The sequence below is a fragment of the Nelumbo lutea genome, chromosome 5 (genome assembly GCF_056320005.1).
Source record: "Nelumbo lutea isolate HS-2025 chromosome 5, American lotus-T2T, whole genome shotgun sequence".
Taxonomy (NCBI): Eukaryota; Viridiplantae; Streptophyta; class Magnoliopsida; order Proteales; family Nelumbonaceae; genus Nelumbo; species Nelumbo lutea.
In genome coordinates this window covers 53,642,549-53,668,754 of record NC_142688.1, presented here as the reverse complement: position 1 = coordinate 53,668,754, position 26,206 = coordinate 53,642,549, and the positions used below count along the sequence as shown (strand labels likewise).

The window sequence follows — 26,206 nt, the reverse complement described above, 5'->3', positions numbered from 1 at the left end:
TGTTGATTGTGAGTAAAGCTCTTCATCGACTATTTCTTGAGCCATGTGGGTCCCGGAACGGAATGGCTAATCTGGCCTTCCATAGGCTTTCCTGAATGATGACAGCCCCTGTTCATGTGCCGCTTAGTATTTCTGGTCGGCAATTGCATCTTTTTGAGCAGCGCCATTTCTTCCCATCGGTACGACACCTCTCGGGTTCAACATTAGTGCTGCCGGAGAAACCTAGATGGAAGGAACCCCATCCAAGAGAAATCGATGAAGAAAATAGCATGATCTCTCATTAATTTGTGCAAATCAGATGGCTAATTTATCAATACTTCGAGTTTTATTAAATCATTCTACTCAAATCATCCAGCAAGGAAAAATGATAGGGCATGGGCATGGAAGATCAATATATTACCATTGAATCAACTAAAATACAATTGCTTTATTTGGTTATTTCAGAGAAAAAATGAAAAGAAAATAAAGAACCCAGTTTTACATATCAAGTGCTTAGTATGATTTATTGATTCGACTTGCGATACATCTTGCATGGGAATCAATGTTCGCAACTTGGCATTTTACTTCGGAAAGAAGAGAAAGATTCAGTAAAAATGTATGTAAATTAAATAACAAAACGGTATAATGAATGTTTAGAAAAAATGACGCTTCAGTTTAACGTTTTGAAGGGAGGCTTGTGTTGATTTCTTTAAAAGTTTGAAGAGGTTTTTATTAAAGTAAAACTAAAAGAGAGATTTTTATAATTATCAAAAACTCCAAAAAGCTTTTGTATTTTACCCATAATTTTTTTAGGCAATAAAAAAAAAAAAGCAGCTTCATTGATTATATATTACATGCATCTGCCCTTTACATCCTACATAAGCTGAAGTGTGAGCCGCTCTGTTATTGGGCACTATTTATATGCTGGACATATATTACAAAAAAAAAAAGAGAGCAAGCTTATTAAGATGTCTACTATATATGGAGCTGCAGCAGCTGCTCTGTCTAGCAGTAAGTACTTAATTTGTTTTTCAAAAAGTTTAATAATGAAAGAAATCTGATTAGAAATGCTTGAATGTACCCGTTAGTAAATACTTAAGTCCTGTTTGGTTCAGGTCTGAAATTGAAATCGGAATGAAATTCTATTTCTATTAATTTTAATTTCCATTCTCATTCCTGTCTGAATCAATCCGAATGAAATCCTATTTTAATTTGACTTTATCATGATGCTTATGATGCTTATATGATGTCTAACATATTCGTCAGCTCGGGCCCCACCACTGCGCCTAACTCAATTTGGCGTAGCGGCAAAAAGTAGAGAGCGTTGTTTTCGCACCTTCTAGAAGCTTTGACTTTAAAGTTTGACCAAATCTTATTTTTGGGGTTTTTACTGTTTGATCCACCTTTCAAATTCTAGCTCCCAGTTCGGAATTTGCCAATTCACGGAGTTGATTTATCTCTTCCTGGTTCTCTTCTTATCTTCATAAAATTCATTGAATCAATGGAAAAGGCGTTAATGTGAATTTGGCAATGTCCACGGTCCACTGATCCGATACTCTATGTCACGCTTGCGCCACGACTCCGGATTGTAGAAGCTAATGATGCCGGCGATAAACCGCCGTGTCCGGCTGCTAGCTCATCTAGCAATGAATCTCTTTGTACCCATTGGCGATCGAGGTGCTTTCCTGCACTGTATCTAGATGACTTCCATTTCTATGGGTATCCTGCACTTCCAGTCCATGTACCATATTTTTTATTGGACCCATCATCCACATGACCTATCTTGAAACATTCGATTATTTCCTTAGGTACGTGTTGTTCTTTTATAATCCGTTTTTCCTTTTTTTTTTTGTTTTAATAATTAGGAGATTAGTGCAATATTTAAAGCATGACAACATACCAATCTCTGTGGTTAAAATTCTCAGTTGGACGGTTTTAGAATAAAGTAAAGAGCCTATAACGGAATCAGCTTGAGGATAATTCCGTGCTTTTCCCGACGTTGCCATAGACGACATGCACAGCATGGTGATGAGCCACAGACCCCGAGTAGAGAGCGTCCCACCGTTTCTCTGCCTCCCTCAGCTTTAAATACCCCCTTCTCCCCCTCCCCCTGCTTGGCTCAACTCTTTACTATATCTCAGTCCCAGCTTCAGGGTCCTGTGTTGTATCTTCTTCTCTCTAGATCTCCCCCATCGTTTTAATTAATAATTATCTTTGCCTTCTTTTTTCACCGATGGAAGAAAACAGAGATAATCATCAGGTTTTAATTTTTTCTTCTCCTGAAAACCAAGGAGTGAATGATCTCTCAGTGGTCATTATCCATCTTCCGCCGCTCGAAGAATCCAAAGAAGTGTTAGCTGAAAAAGAGATATATGGTCTAAGTTCATGATGCTTGCAGGCACGATCGCAATGATGCCTGCGGCCTTTATTGTCCCGTGGATATATCATTGTCTCGTAGATCCTATAGCCCGGGGTCTTGTTACTGCACTTATCATCCTTGCTCTCTTCTGTGGACTTATGATCCTTGCGATGTTTGCCCTGTCGGTATCTCTTTCCCGATCGCCCGATTGTGTTTCCGTGGTCAGGGCAATAGGTTGGGTTAGTTTCGGACTCGCTGGAATTGCTGTTTTAGAGGGGACCTTTACCGTCTTGTATCTCATTTGGGTAAAACCTCCAAACCAGTCATAGGTCTCATCACTATGACTTTCTTTGGCTTAATTGCTTCTAAATTTGTATTTCTTTCTTTCTTTGCTTTCTTCTTGTATTCGAGGTGATGGTGGGGGGGAGCAGAAAACCTTTGTTTCCGCTTTATGGTGGGGACCATAAGGGTCCGATGTACAGAATGTAAAGTGCAAAGCAATTGATTAATTATTTCTGCAAGTTTTGACCAGATTACAATCTGGGGCCGCTCCCTCCCGGACGTCGCCGGAAATGTCATGCAGTTCTGAGTTGTCAGTATTACATTACGCCTAGTGTTTCAAATGCCGCATCCCCCAACCCGCTGACCGGTTGACACATGGAAGACATCCGTCTGCTTTTACCAGTACCCCATCTGATTATGCTCCCCATCAGAGATGTGCCTCGTTCAATATTAGGGCCGCAAACGGATCGGATATATCTGATCCGATAAAAAATATGACCGATCCAAACCTGATAAAAAAATCGTCGGATTTTCAACAATATGATTTGAATTTGAATTTGAATACTTTATTGGATATTTGATTTGATTGGAATTGTAATTACAAAAATATACCATTATATAAATAATATCTAGAACACATATAAATTTAAGTATATTAATATATAATATTTCATAACAAATGGATTGGATCGAGTCAAGGCAGATCGGATTTGGGTATATCCAAATTTGATCCTTTAACTAAGCGGATCGATTTTTCTGATCTGCTCTATCTTATTAGGATGGGATATGGTACATTATAACTAAGGGAAGTATTTTCTGCCCCACCCAATATAATGAGAATGTAAGCCTAATTTATTGGACGTACCTGCACTTTGAGATGTGGTCCCAGGTGCAACCGACTTTAGACTTTCAGAGCTCCTCATGGCCCAAACAGACAAAAAATAGATTCCATCTTTACTTACCAGTTACCCCCTCCCGTTTCTTCTTGTTCATATCTATATAGAAATAGCAGATTTAATTATCTGGGTCTATACTCTATAGTAAAGAGGAAAAGTTAATTCTTCAATTCTCTTTATCAAAAACATGGAGTACATCTGATCCTCTAGCCATAGAGCAAAGCAAAATATAGCCAATGAAAGAGAAGCATTAATTACTTTCTAATCCCTACAGATATCACGGCGTTGCCAGGCTTGCCCATCGTCAACCTTCTTAGTCGTACTCAAGGGTGCTCTATCATGCGTGTGCCTGTTGCCATAGAGTTTGCAACCAAGACTGTCCCATATGCTAAGATTGTGGCATATGTATACTTGGGCTCACAAAATTCTTTTCTTGCGGTATCCTGATCTTTGCATATTTTTTTCTGCCTCATAAGCTGAGAAATATATTTCTCAATTACTATAATTGCATTTAGGGGGTGATCCGTGATCATATTAGGGTTAGAATTTTTATTTATGATAAGGACTATAACCTAAGTTAGGGTCTAATCAGACTTCCTGATTAATATACACACAGACACCTCTGTACACATACACAAATTAAATCGAAAGCAATTAGTATAAATTCTCATTCCTAAGGGGGAAGGAAATGGCCATCCCACCAAGATTAGAAATAAAACTCTAATTTCACCCAATCAAACCGTTGAAATTTATTCCACGAACCAAATGCACCTTTAATAAAATAGCTAACTTCTTCTATTAAAAAAAATCCCTAAAATTAAATGGTCAAATGGGGTACAAGTTGCCAACTGTTTCACGTAACAAGGAAGGAATAAATAATTTAGCCTTTGATTGATTTGATCTACTACCACAAAAAGAATCATTGATTTGGGCCACTTCCAGACTTCCAGGCTTCCGGACCACAGAGCAATAGCTATCAAACGACCGCCCCACACTCATTGGCTTGCGGCACTTGGGAGTATTACGTACTGACTGACATTGACGAATGTTCCTCAAAAGTTGCACAGTCGTCCACCGCCGCAACACATCAATCTCCCAACTCCCAACTGCCTTTCTTTCTTAAAACTTTACGCTTGTCCACGTGCTGCAATGTTTTAAATAGGGGCTTTTATTCATCCGGAGGCTGACCATTTTTCTTGTCTCTCGCGCGTCGTAGGTCTGTGGTTCGATCCTCCGTGTTGAAGTTGAACGGATTAGACTATGACGTCATATAACCTACAGTAAATAGAGGATAAAATACAAAACTTCCTTTGAAATTTCTGACAATTATAAAAACCTCCACTTTACAAAAAAAAATCCCAAAGTATTCATGTTTAATCGCCAGTAGACCATTTCATGGGCCGGGCTTGGCCGGGCTTTCATTTTGTTTTAATAGATTTTTCTAAGACATGAGCCCAAGCCCGGCCCGACCATTGGGTCTACAATTTAGGTCCGAGCCCGGCCCTCATAAAAAGCCCAAAGCCCCGGCTTGGGCCCGAGCCCGAGCCCGAAATTTAGCCCGTGCTATTACTACTGTTGAAGCAGCTGAATAGAGAGAGAGAAATTATAAAGAAAAAACTAAAAATTGTATATATTAAATTATAAATATATATATTTCAATAAATATTATATTATTTATATATTTTATATAATATATAATACATAAAATACACATTTATGTATTTTATAAAATATATAATGCTGAATCGGGTCGGGCCAAGCTTTTTTGACAAATCCGAAGCCCGGCCCGAAACACAGTCAGGCTTACTGTATTAGGCTCGAGGTCTGGCCCACGGGCCTAATTACATAACCAACCTCGACCGGAGTACGAGCCGGACCAGGCCGGGCCATCGGGATACCCAGCCCATGAACAGGTCTAATCGTCGGGGCATGCTACGTATGAAAAGAATTCAAGAAAAGGGAATGAAGTTCTTTTCTTGAGGATACACTTCTAAACCTAGAAAGAAGCAGAAGACCCAATATCAACCATAGACCATTAAACAAGGAAACAAGTAGAAAATTAAAGAAAACTGATGCAATATACATCACTACTAAATTGAGGGAATCGAACCTCATCCAATCCCTGCCTTCAAAAGAGGAATCGTTATAAGTAAACCAAAGCCTGAAGTAGGTGGCGAACCCCAGAAACAGAAGCAACTTAGCAACACCAAGCCAATAAAAATTGGGCCTTTCACATACACAGCCATTGGTTCTTTCTCTACTTGTCTATCTGTTTTCTCTCGTTTGTTCGCTCACTCGTAAACCCATAAGAATTGCAAGGGAGTCCTGGCCTAGTCGATACTCGATACTTGTGTTTAAAAGAGCACCTTTGTTACTTTCAGGAAGACGAACAATGGTAAAGACCATTTTTTTTTTCAACTTATCATCCAAAATGTAGTGTCGATCGGACTCTTCCACTCTAGCTCTTCAAAACCTCCTAGTGTAAAGTCTGAGAGCGGAGAGCAGATGATGCACATCAGGTAGGCGTGGCCCACATCAGGTAGGCCGACTGGCAGAGGGAGATAAAGAGAGCGAGGGAGAGAGAAAAAGAGATGATCGAAATAGTCACAGCGATTCATTGATACGATTCTGTTACCTTTAAATTGAACACCCTGGCCCTGGGCCATCTACATTTTCTTAATCGTTTTCGTCTGTTTTAAATGGTGCCACTGCAAGTGTTTAGTGTTAAGCTGCGTTTATTTTATTTATTTTGCTCTGAAAAAGGAACGATAACAAATTGTGGAAGTGTTTAGACCCGAATGAGGGCATTTTTTGGATTTTATGCTGTCTTTGGTTGAAATGCAAATGAATTTACACTGATGCAAAATTATGACAGTGCAAAATTGCAATACAAATGAAGTAAATCAAGACATGAGGAACAAAGTAAAACCCAAAATAAAAATAAACGGGAATTTGCAATATTTTCATTTACACTTCAATGCTTTTGTACTAGTGCAACTTTAAAATTGCACTGCAACCAAACACAATCTAAAGAAATTTTAAATGACATCGTACAGATTGGTCGGGGATAATATAGTAAGCTTATACGTTTCCAATCTGGTAAGTGAGAGAAGGGAGTTTTTTGTTAATTTTTTCAAAAAAGGGAGGCATTTATTAAAATGAAACTAAAGTGTAGGTTTTTATGATTCTCAGAAACTTCAGGGGAGGTTTTTATATTTTACCAATAAATAAAGGGGTCATTCACTAAAATACCCCTTATAATTTAATGATTTTATTAAAACCTATCTTGTAATCTGTGTTTTATTAAAACACCCTTTATAGTTTCTAATGGATTTACTTAATCAACATTCAATTGGATTGAACTGGAAAATCACAGTTTTGGCCCTAGCATATGTTTGGACCAATTTAATCTACAAAAAATATAAATGAAAATGTCACTCTTGCCCCTTAATAAAACATGGGCAACAATTTTTTCATTCAATTTTACTCTCTATTTAAAGAAGAAAGACATGATGGTGCAAATTAACTTGGGATGCACTATTCTCTCCTTCATTTTGCTAAAACCAAATATTGTAAGGTAGATCTAAAAATCAAACAATAGTTCATTTTAAAAGCCTGGTATGAAATACTAGGGGTACTTTCAGAAAAAAAAAATACCATCGGCCCATTCCCTTAAACATTTTCCACTCAATATAGGTAATCAAGTTACCTTTTTGTGATCAAGTTCCCTTAATTGCAAAAGCCATGAGCAGGAGAAAAACTTGATTTTTTTGGGACTAAATTATTGCCCACCTTCTTTTCTATTATCATCTGTACAATGCCTCGACTCCCTTTCTTAAAACTTAAAACTATTAGAAAATCACTATTTCAATAGTGTGCCTTAGGCTGAATTTGGAAACGATGCAAATGGAGTGTAAATCCCGATTCAGGGTAAATTTGCACTCTTATTCACTTTTGCCTATGTTTGGCAACATTACATTTATGCATTGTCAAATGACAGATCAATGCATATTTATATTGATAATAAGATGTAAAAGTACAATAATAAAAAAGAAGTAAATTTGCATTCAAGTGGCTTTTGATAAAAAAAAAAAAAAAAAAAAAAAACATATGCTTTATTGAAATTCATATTTGCATCCATTACAGCTGAAAGTCTGTTTGGTAAGAAGGTAAATTTGTCAATGCAAAACTAACCCAACTTTGCAACTTATGAACCGTTTTACACTCTACATATTTACATTCACACTTATTTGCATCATTTCCAAACGCAGCCTTAGAGAATACCATCTCCAGTTTCATTCACTAAATGCTAAGGTAAAACCACTGCTCTAGGTGTTTTTTTAAGGTGGAGTTCACTTTGTTTCTACAAAAATTCAAGATTTGCTACTAGGTTGGTACCTCTAGGACTTAATAAAATCTCTCTCTCTCTCTCTCTCTCTCTCTCTCGGAAAATGAAAAAGAAACAATTTTAGAAATTCTAGGTTTTTACTCTTTAGACGAAATGCCCATTACAACGTATTTGATTGAATTTGTAATAAAACATGTTTAGAAATTTTCTTTTTTTTTTTATTTTTTATTTTTTGTTCCACATTTTTTGCCTCTAACAAATCAAAATCTTAGATTTGATCTCTTATTGGCCACGTTAGATGTCTTTATGAGAGCCATGGTTCATCACAATTGTAAGAGCTTTTTCACATATTAAACATGTCCAAAACAACTCCAGATCTTCCTGCCCACGTCTACAAACAACACACTACCCTCGTGAATTGGGAACATCTCCCCCTGCATAATATTATATAGGAGGATGAAATATTCTTCATGTGTGGCTGTGACGTTATGTGGGTAGACGTGGGCAGAATTTGTATGGACAGCAGATCCAGACTCATCCAAAACCCTATTTCGTATCCAATTAGGAAAACTTCCATCTTTCTGGCCATCTTCACATGCAATTTACTTGCTGTTTATGGATTTTGGATCAAAACTAGAAACTAAAGACTTCACTTATGATCTTTTTTTGGACAAAAAACAGAGGGGGAATTACTCTATTTTGGACAATAAAATCAGGGGCAAAACTACTCTGTTTCAACGCCCAAATAGGTAAAATCACCTTCCTCATCTCCATTCTTCTTTCTCTGTTACTAACCCACAGTAGATCTTTCTTTTTTTTTTTTCTACTAAAAACAAGTGAAAAAAAACAATGTTTTGGCAGAAGAAAACTAGGCATGAACAGTCACCGTTGTTCTTGAATTCGGGTATTTTTCTTTATCTTTTTGAATTCAATAAATAGAACGAACACTATAGGTGCAATTATGAAGAAAAATATTAAGATAAAAACCAAATAAAGGGAAAAATGATGTAAAAAGACTTGTTTTCACCAATCGCGTGAAGAATATGATAGAAAACGGGTCGGCATCGATCCATTTTCAATAATTGCATAACGGGTCAGTGTCAATCCATTTTAGACATCAAATCTTTAGTTACCGTGTCAAACATGGCTTTGATGTTTAATAATAACAGTTTGTTTAATAACAATAATTTTAACTAGAATAATTTAATGTTATTAAATTATTAAAATATATTTTAAATTTACAACTAACAGTAACAATATTTTAAACTAAATTGTTATTAACAATACAACTATAATGTTTAAATAAATAAATTTGAATATTATATAATTCTATTTATTTATTTTCAATAAATCTCATTAGATAAATAGAAATTAATTATTTTTATTTAAATTTCCATATTGAAATTAAACTATATTAATTGAATTATTTTTAATTTTATCTTAGATAAAAAATAATTTCAATAGAAAAATATTTTAGTAACCATTAAATGTTGAAAACTACTGTTACAATAATTAGTAGAAATATTAGGGAAACAATGGTCGTTATTGTTACTATTTCCTATACTTTATCATTTAGTTAAATTTGTGCATTTTTTCTACTGAGAATTATTTTTAATAAATGTTGAAAAATACCACTACTTAAAAAGTGGTTGCCATTCACAAAATTTTCATTTTAATTTGAGGACTCTTGTTATTTAGAAAATTGTCAGTTAATTAACTATTGTTGGAAATTAATATATTTGTGGTACAATAATAGGAATTAGAAAAATGAACAAAAAATATAATAATTTGCATAAATTATTAGAAATGAACAGAAAATTTTCAACATAAATAATTATCCTTAATATTCAAAAAAATTATATTAATTACCAAAAATCAATATATATAGTAAAAAGTAACAATAAATTACCATAAATTAGTAGAGATTAACAGAAATAATTATCCTCAATATTCTAACGTGAATATTAATTAGATATTAATATAAATTAATCAATAAAATAATGAAAAACTAACAATATTACTAGAAAATATGGTAATTTCCATAAATTAGTAGAAATGAACATAAGTAATTTAACTTTAATGTTCAAAAAATAATATTAATCACCAAAAACAATATAAAATATCAATAAATTACCAATATGATAATTTCTATAAATTAATAAATGTAATAGAAAATTTACAATATTTAAGATAAATTGTCATAATTATTAAAGAAAATTTACCAATATTTCTGTCCAGTAAATATGATAAATTTCCAAAAATCATCATAAATAATTATCGGAAATCTTAAAAATTTTCAGTAGAAATTTACCAATAATTTATCAAGAATTGTCATAAATTAGTAGAGATTAATAGAAATTAATCAAGAAAATAATAAAAAAATATTAATATTAATAGAAAAATGTCATAATAACCAAAAAATATCCAAAAACTTATCAAAATGAATTAAAATTATTTCCAACAATCATGATAAATAACCAAAAATTACACTAGAAAAATATCATCAGAAATAATTATCAATAATCTTAAAATTTTCCAATAGAAATTTACCAATAATTTCCAATAAAAATCTACCAATAACATGGGGGTAAAATTAATATCAAGCACATCCCCAAAATGATTTCTGGCATTACAAGCAATCGAGCAAGCCCCATCGTTTAGATGCATCAAAATTAATTTTGATATCCCCCTTTTTTGGGGATTTCCACCTTATGAGCCTCCAGCTTTTATCATTCCTTGATTCAACACAATTATTTATGTCAACAAATATATTTAAAGTATGATCAACCATTATCGGAGGGGTGGTGGTGGGAGCCCGGGAGGCATATGTCGTTTAACTTTTTTTTCTTTCATTTTATAAAATCATCTAAATTAGAGATTCAATACAATTTTTTCATTGTATCTATATGTTACCTATCTTTAATATATTAAATTTCTGAGCTGGGCTGGGCTGAGATGAGATCTTAGATACTTGGCCCGGACTGCATAATGTATGGGTTCAATAGCAAGATAAAGGAGAAAAACTTGTCCCGGGCATGGAAATCTGCAGGCCGCCGGGTAATGCAGACCTGAGCAGAAAATGATCATCATCTCAATTAGAGCAATCATTTGGCTGTGATTAACCCGGTGTTAGAAGATCCAACCCGAGATTTAGCAATGATTGGGCATGGGTTGAATCCTTGAGTAGGCTGAGCCCAATACACACCCACACAAAAAATTAAACCAGACTGAATCTCCTAGGCTTGACGCTTTGTGTCAAGACATATACTAACACATAAAAATTCGTCAAAATTCTTGGGTGGTTTTGATTGGCCAAATTATCAAATATGAGAGCATAATTACAACTAGGGAAAATCTATGATGCGGAAAAGATATGGTATGGAAAAAGTTTTAATCAATCAAAATCCATCCATGAATTTTGATAAATAATACTTGATTGGCTATCACATTTATGATTTCAATTGATTGGTCAAAAAATTTTCAGATACATATCTTTTCCATATATAGTCAACCCAACCAACTATTGATATGCGGGGATATAAGAAAATTGTATATTGATTTATTCAAAGGGTTCCATACTTATATTTTAGAATTGTTTCAAGTAGGGATTTCATTGAATCAGGTTTGAGTTGATCTCTTCCGAATCAAAATCAATTTGAAGGGATTGGATTGGACCCGATCTATCTGTAACAAATTAATATTAGACTGGGTCAGGTTCAATCAATGTCCAGTCCACTGACAAAATATAAGAGCAAGGGTGGCATGTGCCAATGAATCAGCTTTGAATGTTTAAATTGAAACCAATTTCAACATGTTAGACTGCTAATAGGACATTGAATTGGACCAATCCAGCCCAAAACATTTATCGGATTGGATCAATATCAGGTCCATTAACAGCCCAAAATATTTATCAATATCGGGTTGGGTGGGACGTTGTACAAGGCTCAGGTGCTGTTCGGTAGTGATGAATCGACCTCCGAACACCGAAATTTTTATTTTTGGGCGCTTCGGGGTCGTTAGGCAGCACTTCCAAACTCATCCTCCGGAATCTGAAAGCTCCTCCAAATCATTCAGCTGGTCTTCTATCTCCAAACACGCTCAGTGGTAGCGGACGATAATCTATTTACCAAAATACCCATTTATTTTTTTCTTTCTACTCTTCTTCCCTCCTCCCTGTCTCCTTCGTTCCTCCCCCCGTTTCTTCTACAACAGGGATCGTCGGTTGCCCTCTGTAACAACCTAACACGAATCGCCAACTGTTCTCCCATCTTCTACTCCTTCTTCTCCTCCTCCGCTGTTCATCGGCGACACAGCATTGCCAATTATCCTCTATAAGAGTGTGCGTAATAGGGATCCTGACCATCCTATAGAGTATCTACGAACCAGCATCGCCGACTGTTTTTCTTCTTCTTCTTCTTCTTCAATGTGATGAACAATGGAGCGACGAACCAGGATCGCCGACGGTCTCTGCTCTTTGTAACAGGGGTGGAGAAAGTTTAAAAAAACAATAATCAAATAAAAGCAAGAGAATGCGGGAGAATAAGAATGAGAACGAGAATCAAGTAAAACAAATGGAGAGATGGAAAGGGAAGGAGGAGCAGAGAGTAGATGTGCCCCTTCAAAAACAAAAGCGATAGATTTTTTGAGAGTTCTCTCTTAACTTATGTGTGCCTCTATCAAATATTAATAAAAAATGATTGATCCCCAACCCTCTTTTCCCTCCACACCTTAAAACTCTTTTTTCCTTTTTTTTTTTTTTCTTTTGCAACCTTAAACTCCATTTTAACCTTTTTTATTTATATTTTTCTCTTTTTCTCTTCCTTTATTAATAATTTATTGCTTTTTTATTTTTTCATCATTTTCATTTATTGGTTAACCATTTCATAACATTTTGTATTTATTTTATGGTGTTAAATTATTTTATTAAAATGGTTGAATATTTTAATTATCCTTAATAGTATATTTAATATTTTGTTATTTATTATTATTCATAATATTAATCTTTTTTATTACTCTTTTAATGTGTATTTTAATTATTTTCATTTATTTTTTTATCTAAATAACAACTTTGAGGGGGAAATTTGTAAAATACACAGTTTTCAGACATTACAACATTCAAATTACCGAATAACTCCATTGCATTTAGATGTTTGCAAAAGTGAAAAAGCACTATTTTCACTGAATGCTTTCAAAGATTTTTCAGAACTGTTTTTACTTTTCAGATTTACCAAATGCCACCTCAAATCAACTTGAACTCAATTATCATTCGCCCCCAATGTCACTTTGCATAGTCCATTTTTCAAATCCATGCCAGCGCGTGTAGAAGTTTGGAATGGGCCTAGGCCTGGTTCATCTTGGGCCCTCACGAATTGGACCCTTAATTTGGACACGCGGTACTTGCTACGTCAATCAAAAACGCAACCAAAGGAAGTGCATCTGACTGGGAAAAACTTTAGCCGTTGGGGGGCCAACATCCTATGTTGTTGAGAGAATTTATGGGAATGCCACGTTATCATGAGAATGGGTAAATTAGTAATTATATCTTAATTTATTTTGATTAAAATCAAAAGTATGGGCATGAATAGATGAACTGCCCAGAACGTGCCCAGCCCAGAAACTGTCTCAACCAGCTTGTGCTGTTGGGCCCAACAGCAAAAGTTAACCCAAAAAGGACTTCGTTTGGCCAAATTATGATATAAAATTGCCTTAAAAAAGATAGAAAATTGCAAGAATCAATTTTATCATACTCTTAAAATTTATCATATGGAAATATCTACTTGAAGGACAGTAGATGGCGATAGTTGTAGGAGGCTGAAAGAGGGTTATGAAGAGGCAAAGTTCACGCAGGATTCAGTAATGGATTGGTGTGAACTGTGAAGGTCCTCGGAAGTCATTTAATTATAGAGATTTTCCTAAGAAAAGGAGTGAAGTTTTTCCACTTTGGAAAAGCAATTCCGAATTAGTTAGGATCTAGGATTGGAAAGTGGTTTAGGGTTTCTCCACGTGTTCATGTAGTTATGCTGATGTAAATGATCGCTCTTCTCTTGAAACCCACATGTGAGCACGAGTGTAGCTACTTCTCCTTCTAGAAGCTTGGCCATGTGTGCTATTGGAGATGTCACTTTGAGAAACGTCTAAATGGTGACATAGGTCATATAGTGTAAGTTATATATACAACCGATGAGTGGGTATGAGGCTAGATTATAAGTCTACAATGGGAGGAAGATGCAATATTTCTTATTAAGTCCCTCTACACTAAGGATTCATAAGGGCGAACTGGTGTTTCATTGTAGTGCCTCCAATGGGAGCTCAACATTGTTATGGTGGTGTCTTCTCTGTCTCTGTGCTGGTTACTTATGGAGATTTTTCTAGGGGTTTCTCTTTGCAAGAGGGTTGCTACCTCATTCCATGTACTTATACTAATGGGGATATCTTTTTTTGGATTTTAAGAGGGGGTAAAGTTGGTCAATGGGATAGATTCACAATTCCATTGACCAAGAAACCCCATGTTCTTTTTTTTAGATTTATTTGGGGACCAAGGAAATTTTGTTTTCTTGGGTAACCATCTCCCAAGGGTGGATAAATAACTTTTCCACATGAGGAAAAGTTCCCAACACTTGGATGGACAAAAATGTCCCTTTTAATAATGTATTTTTATGATTAAAATGTTCATTGTCTTATTTATTTGAAAAATAGAAAAACATTGATAAATACATTTATCCAGGTAAATAACTTATCAAAAAGTGAATGGAACCTAAGTAATAAAGAGAAGCTTGGCAGTCAAACTTTGCACTCTACTCATTATAGGAAACTTACTAATTTCATCTCAGATTGTGATTTGGTTGATATATGGACTTTAAGGGCCCATATTATATCTAAACAAATTGCCAACAGATGGATGATCTCATATGTGAGAGATTACTTAGTTACTTTATGATGTTAATTGTTTTAAACTATGTGAGTGCAACAATATCCGATAGTGTGTAGTGATCATTCCCCAATTGTGGCCCGTACTACTAAAGCTTGTCATAGGGGTGTATTTCCTGCTTGTTTGAATTATCTTGGACACAACATCTAGACTTCTCTCAAAAAGTCTAGGGAAGCATGGCTTTCTCTGTCTACTTCTTTCAAGCAAAGATGTTGGCAATGTTTGGCTTCTATGCATGATTGGTGACTCTGGCCTCTGCCAAGATGTTGCTCCTATTGAAATATATGATGTTGAGAATATCACGCTTTGTGCTATTCCTTCTTGTTACAATGTTAAATAATAGAATGTAGATTGCAAAATCTAAATCTTATTACATAAAATACTTCATCCAAATATTATCGGATTGAGCTGTAATGCTTCAAGTATCATTGATAGGTATATCTATTTGGCTAGATTCTTCTTTTTGCAATGTTTTATCTTTTTGGTATATCTTTTTTTTTTCATTTATCGAATAAATGTAAGGTTTAAATATAGAGAATTGAATGAGGTGAATGATGTTGTTTGATCCATGGTGTGTCGAGCCAAACATGCAACAGATAGTCCTGCCAACTAGATGAGGTCAAAGTAGAAGGACGAGATCGTGCACTATAGTATGCAAACACAGAGAAAATCAAAGGGCCAAGGAATTTATCCCTGAGTAGGCACTTCGATGCTGAAGTCAATAATGAAGAGAGAGAGAGAGAGAGAGAGAGAGAGAGAGAGAAAGAGAGAGAGAAATAGAGATCTGTTGGGTCGAACAGGTAGAGAACTAGTCCAAGCCGAGGAGAGTAATGTGTTCTAGATCTCAGAGAACTTACCTTGAGGGGAAGATGCCTTTATATAGACCAAACACCTGTGTTGTAGTCGAATGAGGTTCATGGGGTTGTCGAGATGAGGTCACCCACCGAGGTTCTCGGGAGGTCCTACTCTCCTTGACGAGTCACATCTTCTTGCCCATGTAGGACTTTTCTTCCTTGTGAGCCCTCTACATGACGTGGTTGTGGTGACATGTACCGACATGGCCCGAAGTCACTAGCAAAGAGGTAGATCATGTGGCAGCTCCAACCAGCTTAGGCATCACTCGAACAATAAAAAAGGTGGTACTGTAATAGTTCAATTTACAATTTAAACCTCATAATTAAATAGGAACTAAATTCAATTTTGAGTATTTTAGTTAAAAGAATGTTCAATAATATTATTCATATTTTTAATAGTAGTGTAAATATAGAATTGTAGACGTGTTCAATTTTTTCTAGAATTCCTTTTGTATTTCCATGTGTAAAAATAAATACAAAATGTGACACTTACTTCTTGTTTATTATGATAATTATATGATATTAATATATTATAGATGTGCCTGAATGTTCTTTTGCAAAATTTATATATTTTTTCATTTTGTATTTCTAAATTTATTAATTTTATTTATTTATTTATGATATTAAATGCTAACAATTTTTACCCAAAAGTTGAACTATTGATCTTTGCCAAACAGTAAAGCAATTCCATTTTTGCTCAATTCTAAGTTATGAATTTAATTTTCATTACCATAAAAATAATTCTTGTTTATTACACTTATTTTTAATTTAATTAACAAAAGTATCATAAATTTGTCTAATTTTTTCTACATTTTATAATGTTTATATTTATTTCTATTTAAAAATTTTATTACCTAACTATAACTATATAGGTTGATCAATTTGATTTTGATGGTTGAATTTATTAGCCACCACTTTGATAAAAATATGGTTTTATTATTGAGTTAGATTTAAAATATACAAGTTTATATTGTTAAAATTATTGGCATACATCTAATTAGTATCATCTATTAGTGAAAAATAACTTGATATAGGATTTCATAAGAGAAAATGAGAATTAATACTTTAAGTCAAGGTTTTTAAAACCGACCCAAAGAACGTACTGGTCAGGGGTCTAATTCCCTTCAAACGGTTGGACCATTCTAACGAAAAAAAATTAAAAAATTAAAAAGGTCAAAACCGTTCGAATGGTTAACTGCCTAGGTTAGTGGTTTGCTGACCAAAATCAACGGTTTTTGGGAAAATCTGGTTTTCTGGAAAAACGAAACTTGGCACCTGCCCGATTCTCTATTTTTTTGGTTCGACCATCTGGTTTGGTCCAGTTTTGAAAACCATGCTTTAAGTTATAAGACTTAATGAGAGGAGATTAAACAATGTGGAAAGTAATAATTGAAGTTACATTTTCAACACTTACAATTATATATGCACTAGATAGATAAATATGGGCATTTAAGTAGCCATTAAAGTTAGCATTAAACTACAATAAAATGACTTTTATACCCTTTCTCAAACAATGAATTAGGGAATAATTTTATTCCAAAAAACTTCCATTGTGCATTCTCACTTTTACGCAAAGTCAAAATAAGAAAAAAAAAAGAGAAAAAAAAAGTCAACATTTACATGGGCCATCACACCTCACACAGACTTATATATAATATCGAATTGCCTTGTACATGTCTTCGTGTTCGATCTTCTTTTTCTTATCATATAATTCTTGTGCCATTTCAGATTCAATTCATAGATGTTCGACATGTTAGTTGTTTAAACAAATCAAAGTTCAATTGAACTGCTTAATATCGTGATAAAAAATCTTTTTTATATATATACTAGGCCATGTTCGCTTTTTAGTAAGCTATTTACCAGGTAAATGCAATTACCTGGGTAAGTTCTTCTTGGGAAACACTTACCCGTGTAAGTGCATTTACCCATGTTCTTTTATTTCTTGTGTAAATAAAGCAATGACCATTTAGCCATAAAAATCTATAACTAAAATGGACATTTTTGTCCCATTCAAGTGTTGGAAACTTTCCCCCTAGGTGGGAAAGATATCTACCCACCTATGAGATGGTAGGTAAATGATACCTAAGAAAATAAACTTTCCTTGGTCCCCACATAATTCTGAAAAAAGAACATGGGATTCTTGGTCAATGAAAACCAAAATCCCATTGACCAACTTTCCCCCCTTACAAAATCCGAAAAAAGAATGCCCCCTTAAAGGGAAAGGGACGGTCTCCCCTTTCGCCAAATGGCAGCATTTCCCATTTGTCACCCAGTTTAGAATAATTTTGTAGTGGAATCTTGAATTAATCATCTTGAGTGTGTGGAGATTATTTTCTTCATTGATTGCAAGTTGGATTTACATGGGGTGATTTCCCCTATTTGATTTAATTCGTAATTAATTATTTTATTATTTTTTTAGACAATATGTCATATGTATCTTTTATGTAAGTCCTAGAAAAAAATATTAGGTTTTCTCTTTTATTTTACATTGGAGAAACAACTGGAGACTGCAAAGTTTGGAGGAGTACAAGTTCAATGAGTAGAGAGGAGATCCATGTAATTTTGCATTTTATTTGGATCAGATTCGAACCACCAAACTCCCAACCATATTTGTTTTCTTATGCATATGTTATGATGTTTGATTTCTCCTATTTTTGATAGATTCTGAACTGCTAATATTCAAATCATAAAACCTAAAGGTTGGTGCTTGCCTTGAACACGAAATCCTAGGCTGAATCAACCTAGGTTTGGTCCAAATTGTTTGCTGCTCTTGATTGGTTTTTGGCCCTGGTTAAGAATGATCACCCCTAGCTTGAATATAGATGGAAAATGGTCACATGTGTATCATGTGACCTTTTGAGTTTCTCAAAGGATCAACATTGCTGACGGGCCTGTTCAAAGTAGGGAATGAAAGACGGGTCCCGATTTCAAAAGTTGGGCTTTCAGGCCTGGTCCATAAGTTAAAACTAATTTGGTTTTCTAGACTTTGGAATTTTTTTTTATCACACAATAAAATGGTTCTAGATTAAATCTAAATCTGATCCGAAATTCAATATAGTAATCAAATGTAGATACGTATCTAAAGGTTTCATAATCGGATGTGAATGAAGATTCTGCTGGATCCAAACCAAATCCGTGTACATTCATTGAGTCTATTTAACAGTTATATGGGTATGCAAGCAGTAGACCCAACAAGTTCCTACAATCCAATAAATGTAGTAGTACAATGTAGAGTTGTAGATATTGCAGCAATTTAAACCTACCTAATCAGACATCTTGGCAGATAACAAGTAATCCTTAATTGTTCGAGGCCACCAATTTATGACCTCATTAATGCTTTGCAAGAATCTCTGCTTGCAGTGCATCCTAGGAAGTAGTAAGAAATGGTTTAAAAGCTCATAATTTAACGATATATATGAAACTGAACAGAACAAAAATGGTGAAACGAGATTTACGGAACTTGGCTCTTACCATGGTCAGATACTTTTCATCCAACCACCTCTTCACTTTCATATCTAAATCCTGAAACCTAAACTTTAAACCCCTAAACTCTAAAATTTAAGGGGTAAAATGTATTTGATCAGACGCATGTCCTCTAACCGGGTGGGAGCTAAATATTTCCTAGATTCACGCAGCCTACCACCGGGTTAAGAATGATCACCCATGATTGTATGGTTCAAAAGAGCAATGGCGCCTAATATTCTTTACAGTAATTGGCTGAAACCTGCGGAAGTTTAGTAATTGCAATCACCTCCCCTCAATTTTCTAATATAATTGCAACTAGACATCCTTTGGTAGACTCTTTTAAAAAAAGGCATGAAAATGTTCAAAATATGGATATAGTTAGTTAGTATAGAGGCTGGTTTCTACGAGAATACAAACTTTAAGCAGAGTTTGGAATCAGTTTAAAACATCATCAGTGTAAAAGTACACCGATAACATTTTACATTGAACCGTGAAAGAAATCGTTGCTTTTTGAAAAACACAATTAGTGGAGTGCAAGGTTCAAAGTATCGACACATATCGGCCCGTATCGATCGATACATATCATTCCGAGACCCTACAGATATGCCCCTCTAGTGGGTGTATCGGGGCTCTGACCAGTTCAGGGGATGGAGGAGACCTAAACTGGCACTCCTAAACCGGTTTCAAAAAAAATTAAAAAAAAACTAAAAAATATAGTATCGATTCGCCTGATACGCCCATACCGACCTATCAGACGTATCAATATTTTGAACCTTGGAGTGTAAATTTTTACATCAATAAAATCGATGTAGTATTTACATCAATAGTTGATGTAAAACTTTAAACTTGATAGGTTTTACATTGAATATCAACATAAAACTCCACTACATCCAAACATACGCAAAACTGAACAGGAGTAGAGTTTTATGTCGATCATGATTATACTCTCCATCCAAACGCATGCAAAACTTCAAGGGAGGTTTCAGCAATAGCGAGAAAATTCAGGCGAGGTTTCAGAAACATACCCTATTCTTTAACCATACAAAATTCTTCAAGGGAGGTGATTGCAATTATCAAACTTCAAGGGAGGTTTCAGCAACAGCAAAAAACTTCAGGCGAGGTTTCAGAAAAATTACCTTATTCTTTAACGGTTTAACCATACAAAATTCTCAACTCAATCTAATTCTACCAGTGAGTACAAAACCATCTGGTCCTTGTTCCATTCATTACACGTATCAACCTTACAGGATTTTGTTAGGATACAACGGGATTTCAGAAAGCAATGAAATTAGGCATGATGATTTAACCAATAGAACTCAAGAAGGAGAAGCTGAGTTGAAAATCCAGCGCAAACAGAAGTTCAAACGTGGAAATGAAAAGAAATAAAGGCTCAGCTTGGGAAGAGTGCAAAAATAAATATGTATTCGGTATTTCTAAACCTTATCGGCATTGTCATTCAGGATCACAGGGTTTCGGACGGTTTTGTAAATTTTAGACTTGCCCATTTCCTTAAACCTCCCAATTTCTACCTGCCCCAAAATATGTAACAAATTGAATTTTGATAATTCAAACCTTCCTTATACATAAAAATGCAAAATCCTCCCAAACCCTACCCCCCCCAACACATTCAAGGATAAGGTGGATTAGGTTTAGAGTCTGCATCTAATTTTCTATTATTTCTTGTTATGTATAAGTAATAAATAAATAAAATAGCATGAACAAACAGAAAGTTTTCCAATTATTTGATTAAGATATGTTAAAAATACAAACTATCAATTACCCTTCACATAATATTTAAAATATTATAAAATTCAACACCTAATACATAAAATTCAAGGAGGGTTGGGTTTAGCCTAATACGTACCCTACCCATACCTGTACGGGTTGTAAAATCCCAAAATCCACTCATCAAGCAATTAAAAAAAACAAAAAAAAAAACCCACCCCAATCGTGTGGGTATCAACCAGGTAGGGTAGAAATTGCTATCTCTAATTGTTATGCTTCTTAGATGATGTTTTGGGAAAATTAGAAATTGAGATCCATGCACCACCCAAACATATATCTAATACATTGGCACATATTTATATCTATTTATAGGTGGAAATATCTTAAAATCAGAAACTCGGATTAATATTATGTAAGAAGATATTAAATGCGTGTCCTTCCACTTGTACTAAATATGGTAATTTTATCCCACCAACTTTACAAGACAAATTTGTCACCTAGTCAAGTAATATATGATTAGGAAGATGATAACAAATGATGCCACAAGTGTAAACATTCTCCTGCTTGACTTCGTCTCAAAGACCTACAGTTCAGGTGAACTATATTTAGCAAGGAACAGATATTGTATAAAGAAACGTGATAGAAAATTAGAAATAGAACAAAGGGCAATCTGGTTTATTCACCATCTTGAACCGAGTCATAGTTCCAGAAAGAATTCCCCTTGATGCATCCATATCATTTCCCTGATGCATGTAATCCATGTCATAACAAAAAATTAAGACACTAACAAATAATTTTCAATTAAACAGAGATTAAAATGGCTTTATATGAGTGTCACCTACATACCATCCGGTCCAATACTCGGTTGTGACTTTCAACCTCCTCATGTATGTCTCCCGTCAGCTGTGAATCATCAACTCACAAATGGGAATCAAGGTTCAATTCAAAGAGATATTCTGAAGCACGGGAATCAACTCAAAAGACCAGGTGGACACAATATAATGCAAACATTCGTATTAAAATGCCATGGTATCATGATAGTGCAGTTCAGCATAACGATTAGAGGTTGACACCATTCACTCATTCTAATGGACCACATATACCAGACCATTTGTACCCTATAATACTACCTTTTTTTTCTTTACAATCATCATGTATTCGTGTAATACTACCTTAAAACTCTTAAGCAGGGAAAACCATAGTCCTCCAGTGTGCCTTTGCCACGTATTTTATATATATAAGAAACAAATTGATAGATCAGTAGTATAGTAAAGATAGAAACATCTTTTACATCATAAACAGTAGTGAAGTAAAAATGGATCAGAAACTTAGAACGGTTCGAAAAAGGTTTATAAATCAAAGTCTCTACAAAACACCTCAATCCTACTTTGTACTACACATGAATTTTTCATTTTGAAAAACATCAGTGTGTAGAAATAATAGAAGACACAAAAAATGATTATTTTGACCAAGAACCAAGGAGAAGTAGCAAAAACATGCATGCAGGAACTGCACATTGCAACACTCTAAACATTTATTTCCCTGGTGAAGACCTATCAAGCTATGACACTAATTACAAGTAGACAACTAAATTATAAAACAGAAACATATCCACCAAACTTACTCTCTTCAATAGACTGACTCTATCTTGCAATCCATCAAGAGCCCTATCATTGTCATGTTCATAAATTTCACGGGATGAGTAGGATGAGGTGGCCCTTATACCATCTTCAATACCATCAAAGAGAGCAGCTCTATTGCTACGAAATTCCCTGCATAGGGATGGCATTCCATAACAAGTCACAATGATGGCTAAAATCCAAAGAACACGGGTATTTCCTTTTAAATTGATATACAGGAAGGCATCCAGGGATATAACCAAGAAGTTCTGCAACATATGAAAATTTTAAAAAAGAAATAGATCATGTAGAAAAAGCATCAAGGATAAGCATATTTTTTATCAGTAACAGATCATTGTTATGCTATTAAAATGAGTATGAGAAAATAGTAAATATAGAAGACAAAGATACAATACAACTAGTTCATCCCAAATAAAAACAAATAAACCAAAAAGGAGATTTTTGCCCTTGCCCGGTTCATCCCAAATAAAAACAAATAAATCAAAATCCTCTCAAGTGTTGTGTTGGTGTACACACTTGTCCAACATGATGTGATTGCCCTTGCCCGGTTTAACATGTCCATGTAACATAGCTTTTAAATATGTAATATGGATGTATGAGGAGATTGTGCTGTTCCTAAAGACTTCTAGATAATAATAAAGAAGCTATTATAAGCCATCATTAAATGCAACTCAATTTTGACAACCTCAAAAGCTATGTTACATGGACATGTTAAACCAGGCAAGGGCAACCACATCATGTTGGACAAGTGTGTAAACCAACACAACACTTGATAATTTAGAATAGTCCATCTTTGTTTACTCATGGTTTTTAGCAGCCTTTATTTTCTTGGTATTACATAGTACACATTACAGGGGCCTCAGGAGTGGGGACAGAGCAGGGAGAACATGAGGCCCACTGGCCATACCACTGAGAGCCTCCAGTTCCACAGGTTTGCGGTGTTGACTTCAGAGAACAAAACTTAGAACTATTTAAACTCGAATCCAAATTGTCAAGCAATCATATCTCTCTTCACTGGCTATTAAGGATGACTTGTAAATGCATTCAATGGTTTAACAGTTGGTAATGACTAATGAACCATGATGTCTAGAAGGCCTGTTAAATGAGATCTAGAGACTTTCGCAGTTTAGATACCTTGTTATCCTAGGGAAATGAATGCCATAGTAGATGGCCTAGTTACTTTCAGATTTGGGAGGTCTTCTTGTATAGAAACAGCTCTGTTCCTTCAAAGCCTTTTGTTCTAGAGAGTGTTGCATATGCATATTTGTGCATCTTGGTATATCCTTTCACGTATACTCTGGTTTTTTGATAAAATGCATATACATTACTCTATCTCATAAAGAAAAAGAAGGTTGGCCAACACCCTAAGTAATACTCTAAATAGAGGAAGAAAAAGTAGAAAGCAAATCCTTGAACTGCATATTGCTATGCTGGGATAAACTTTCTTTCTGATCTCTATAAAAAAGATAGTGATCCTGGCTGTTGGTTCCTTTAGCCATTCCTCAGGTTGATGGTTTATACTTCCTTTCTGTATTTTTGTTTTATCTTATACATTTAACTAATCCACTTTGGTTTTGTTACTGATTATGTATCCAATTAGATCACTGGAACTCCATATTTTCACAAACATTGACTTGCAAAACCACCAAAAAATTAACAGATTAAAATAAAAAATAAATAAATTAGAAAATAAACTATGATAGGAACCAGAAAACAAACAACCAAACTCTAATATCTGCCCCAAAAAGAGAAATCTATAATGAACGTGATGTAAATATCTTGTGCAGATTGCAAGCACCAATAAAAATACTAACAAGAACCCAAAAAAAATAGAAAAAAGAAAAGAAGGAAAGACATCAGGACAAACCTTCTGGAATTCATAGATTTCATGATTTAGTAAATTCTCTGTTCTGTTCCACTTCCCAGAACAATATAACTCTCAACTTTCTGTAATCTCTCTGTTAACAAATCTCACATGATTAGTAACAGAGCCAAGACCAAAACAAGAGACAATATGAAGTGATTTCACAAAAACAGATTGTCATCACATGCAATAATATTTTTCAAAATAAATGTGTATCCCCACACCTACTAACTGTTTCTCAAATAACACAATAACATAAAAAGGACTTATATACAAAAATTGAAAAACTAAATAATACCTATCTACGGACTAGGAAGCTATATCTTATGAACAATAAATTGGAAGGAAAAACATACAAGAATATTAAACAACTGGTTCTACACTTAAACATAGACTCTACAACTGATTGATGGGTTTGACGGCAAAATATAGTAGAAAATACTTAACATAGACTCCACAACTGGTTCGACACTAAACAATTTTTTGAGATCCCTTGATGAGGAAAAATGAATAACGCATAGATCCATCCAAACACGGAATACAAAGCACACATCCAACAAAAACAAAACGGTAAATGCACAGATCTGAAGGAAATGGAGATGAGACATATGAAAAAGCAACATTACTCCTGCCGGCGTTTCAGCGGTTGATGTCGCCAGCGTTTGCCTGATCGCCGCAGTCTCCTCTTTTGTCTTCAGAGAACGGAGTTCTCTCCACCTGGGAGTTGGGAGGGGTTTCGCTGCAACGTTCCTTTCCCTTCCAATGGGCAAAATGGCCATATACTCTTTTTTGGTAAATTACAGTTTACCACCTTCTAGGCGTCCAACTTCTAAGCCTGTACTCTGGGGTAAATGGCAAATTGGCAATTATCCGTTAAGATGAATGACCGAAAAGTTAATTTATCATAATAACCACACGAAAAACTTCAAATTACAATAAAAAACTAAAAAAATTTCTATGAAAACATAAAATTATAACAAAAACAATATGCAATATCAACTAAACCAATAAGGGCTTAAAAAAATTAAAGCAATAAAAAATAGAAATGAAAACAATATAACAAAAAAAAATCATTAATGAAAAAACAGTTTAGAGATTTAAATAAGTTCAAACAGTCATACCAGACTCCTTATACCAATTACCATCGAAGGGATCTTTGTGAGGATAAGTTCAAGAGGGTCTTTGGTGCAAATAAAAGTCCAGCCGTTCAGGGATGATCTAATCTTCTAATTTACCCTCTTCATGAAACTAATACTACTATGGACCCAGAACATCCACCGTTACAATGGAATCTTTTCTCATTCGATGGACGTAGTGAAGCAGTATATTTGTACTCCCAGGAGGACGCCATCACGACCATTCTCTCTGTTTCTCTGATAAATGAATCGCTTCCCGGGCGGGCTTGTCATGTCGACATGTTAGTTAATCGTGAAGCCTTCCCCTGCACGTAAAATGTTTTGGAGACAACTGAGCTGGAGAGCTTATCTGATTTTAGCTCTATCCTGTGTAAGACCATCGAAAATCCATAGCCGACTGACATTTGAAAAACGAGGAAGCCACACTCCACTCAACAATCAAGTAACAGAATTGGGTTCCTGTTTCTGGGTATAGCCTTACCTATTCACGTGGGGAAGTCATGACTTGCCACAGACTACCTCACTCAGCCACACTCCGCTCAACAGATCACCCAGTTGTGCCATCTGCTATGCTTTCTGAACATCAATGGCTAGCTAAGACCACTGAGGTTCATCAACTACTAAACATGTCGACATGAAAGCTTAAGAGAAGACTAAGCTCCTGACTCATGTCCTAGACACCCACACCAAATCGATATCCTTCACATCTCTATATACAGGACACATGAAC

General features: G+C 34.9%; 1 protein-coding gene across 2 annotated transcripts; it reads right to left on the bottom strand.

Annotated features, from left to right (window-relative positions):
• Nucleotides 1-21,219: 21,219 nt before the first annotated feature.
• LOC148852448 (bet1-like SNARE 1-1) lies at nt 21,220-25,212 on the bottom strand. Of its 2 annotated transcripts, none has more exons than XM_088944848.1 (6): nt 24,967-25,212; nt 24,344-24,434; nt 22,461-22,608; nt 21,683-21,739; nt 21,520-21,579; nt 21,220-21,419 (listed from the first exon to the last, which is right to left on the bottom strand). In XM_088944848.1, exons 2-6 carry the CDS (start codon nt 24,364-24,366, stop codon nt 21,330-21,332), a joined length of 378 nt encoding a protein of 125 aa, XP_088800974.1. In that variant the 5' UTR covers nt 24,367-24,434; nt 24,967-25,212; the 3' UTR covers nt 21,220-21,329. The 2 variants fall into 2 exon arrangements, with proteins under 2 accessions (XP_088800974.1, XP_088800975.1); XM_088944849.1 differs by having other exon boundaries at nt 24,962-25,101.
• Between the last annotated feature and the right edge of the window lie 994 nt (nt 25,213-26,206).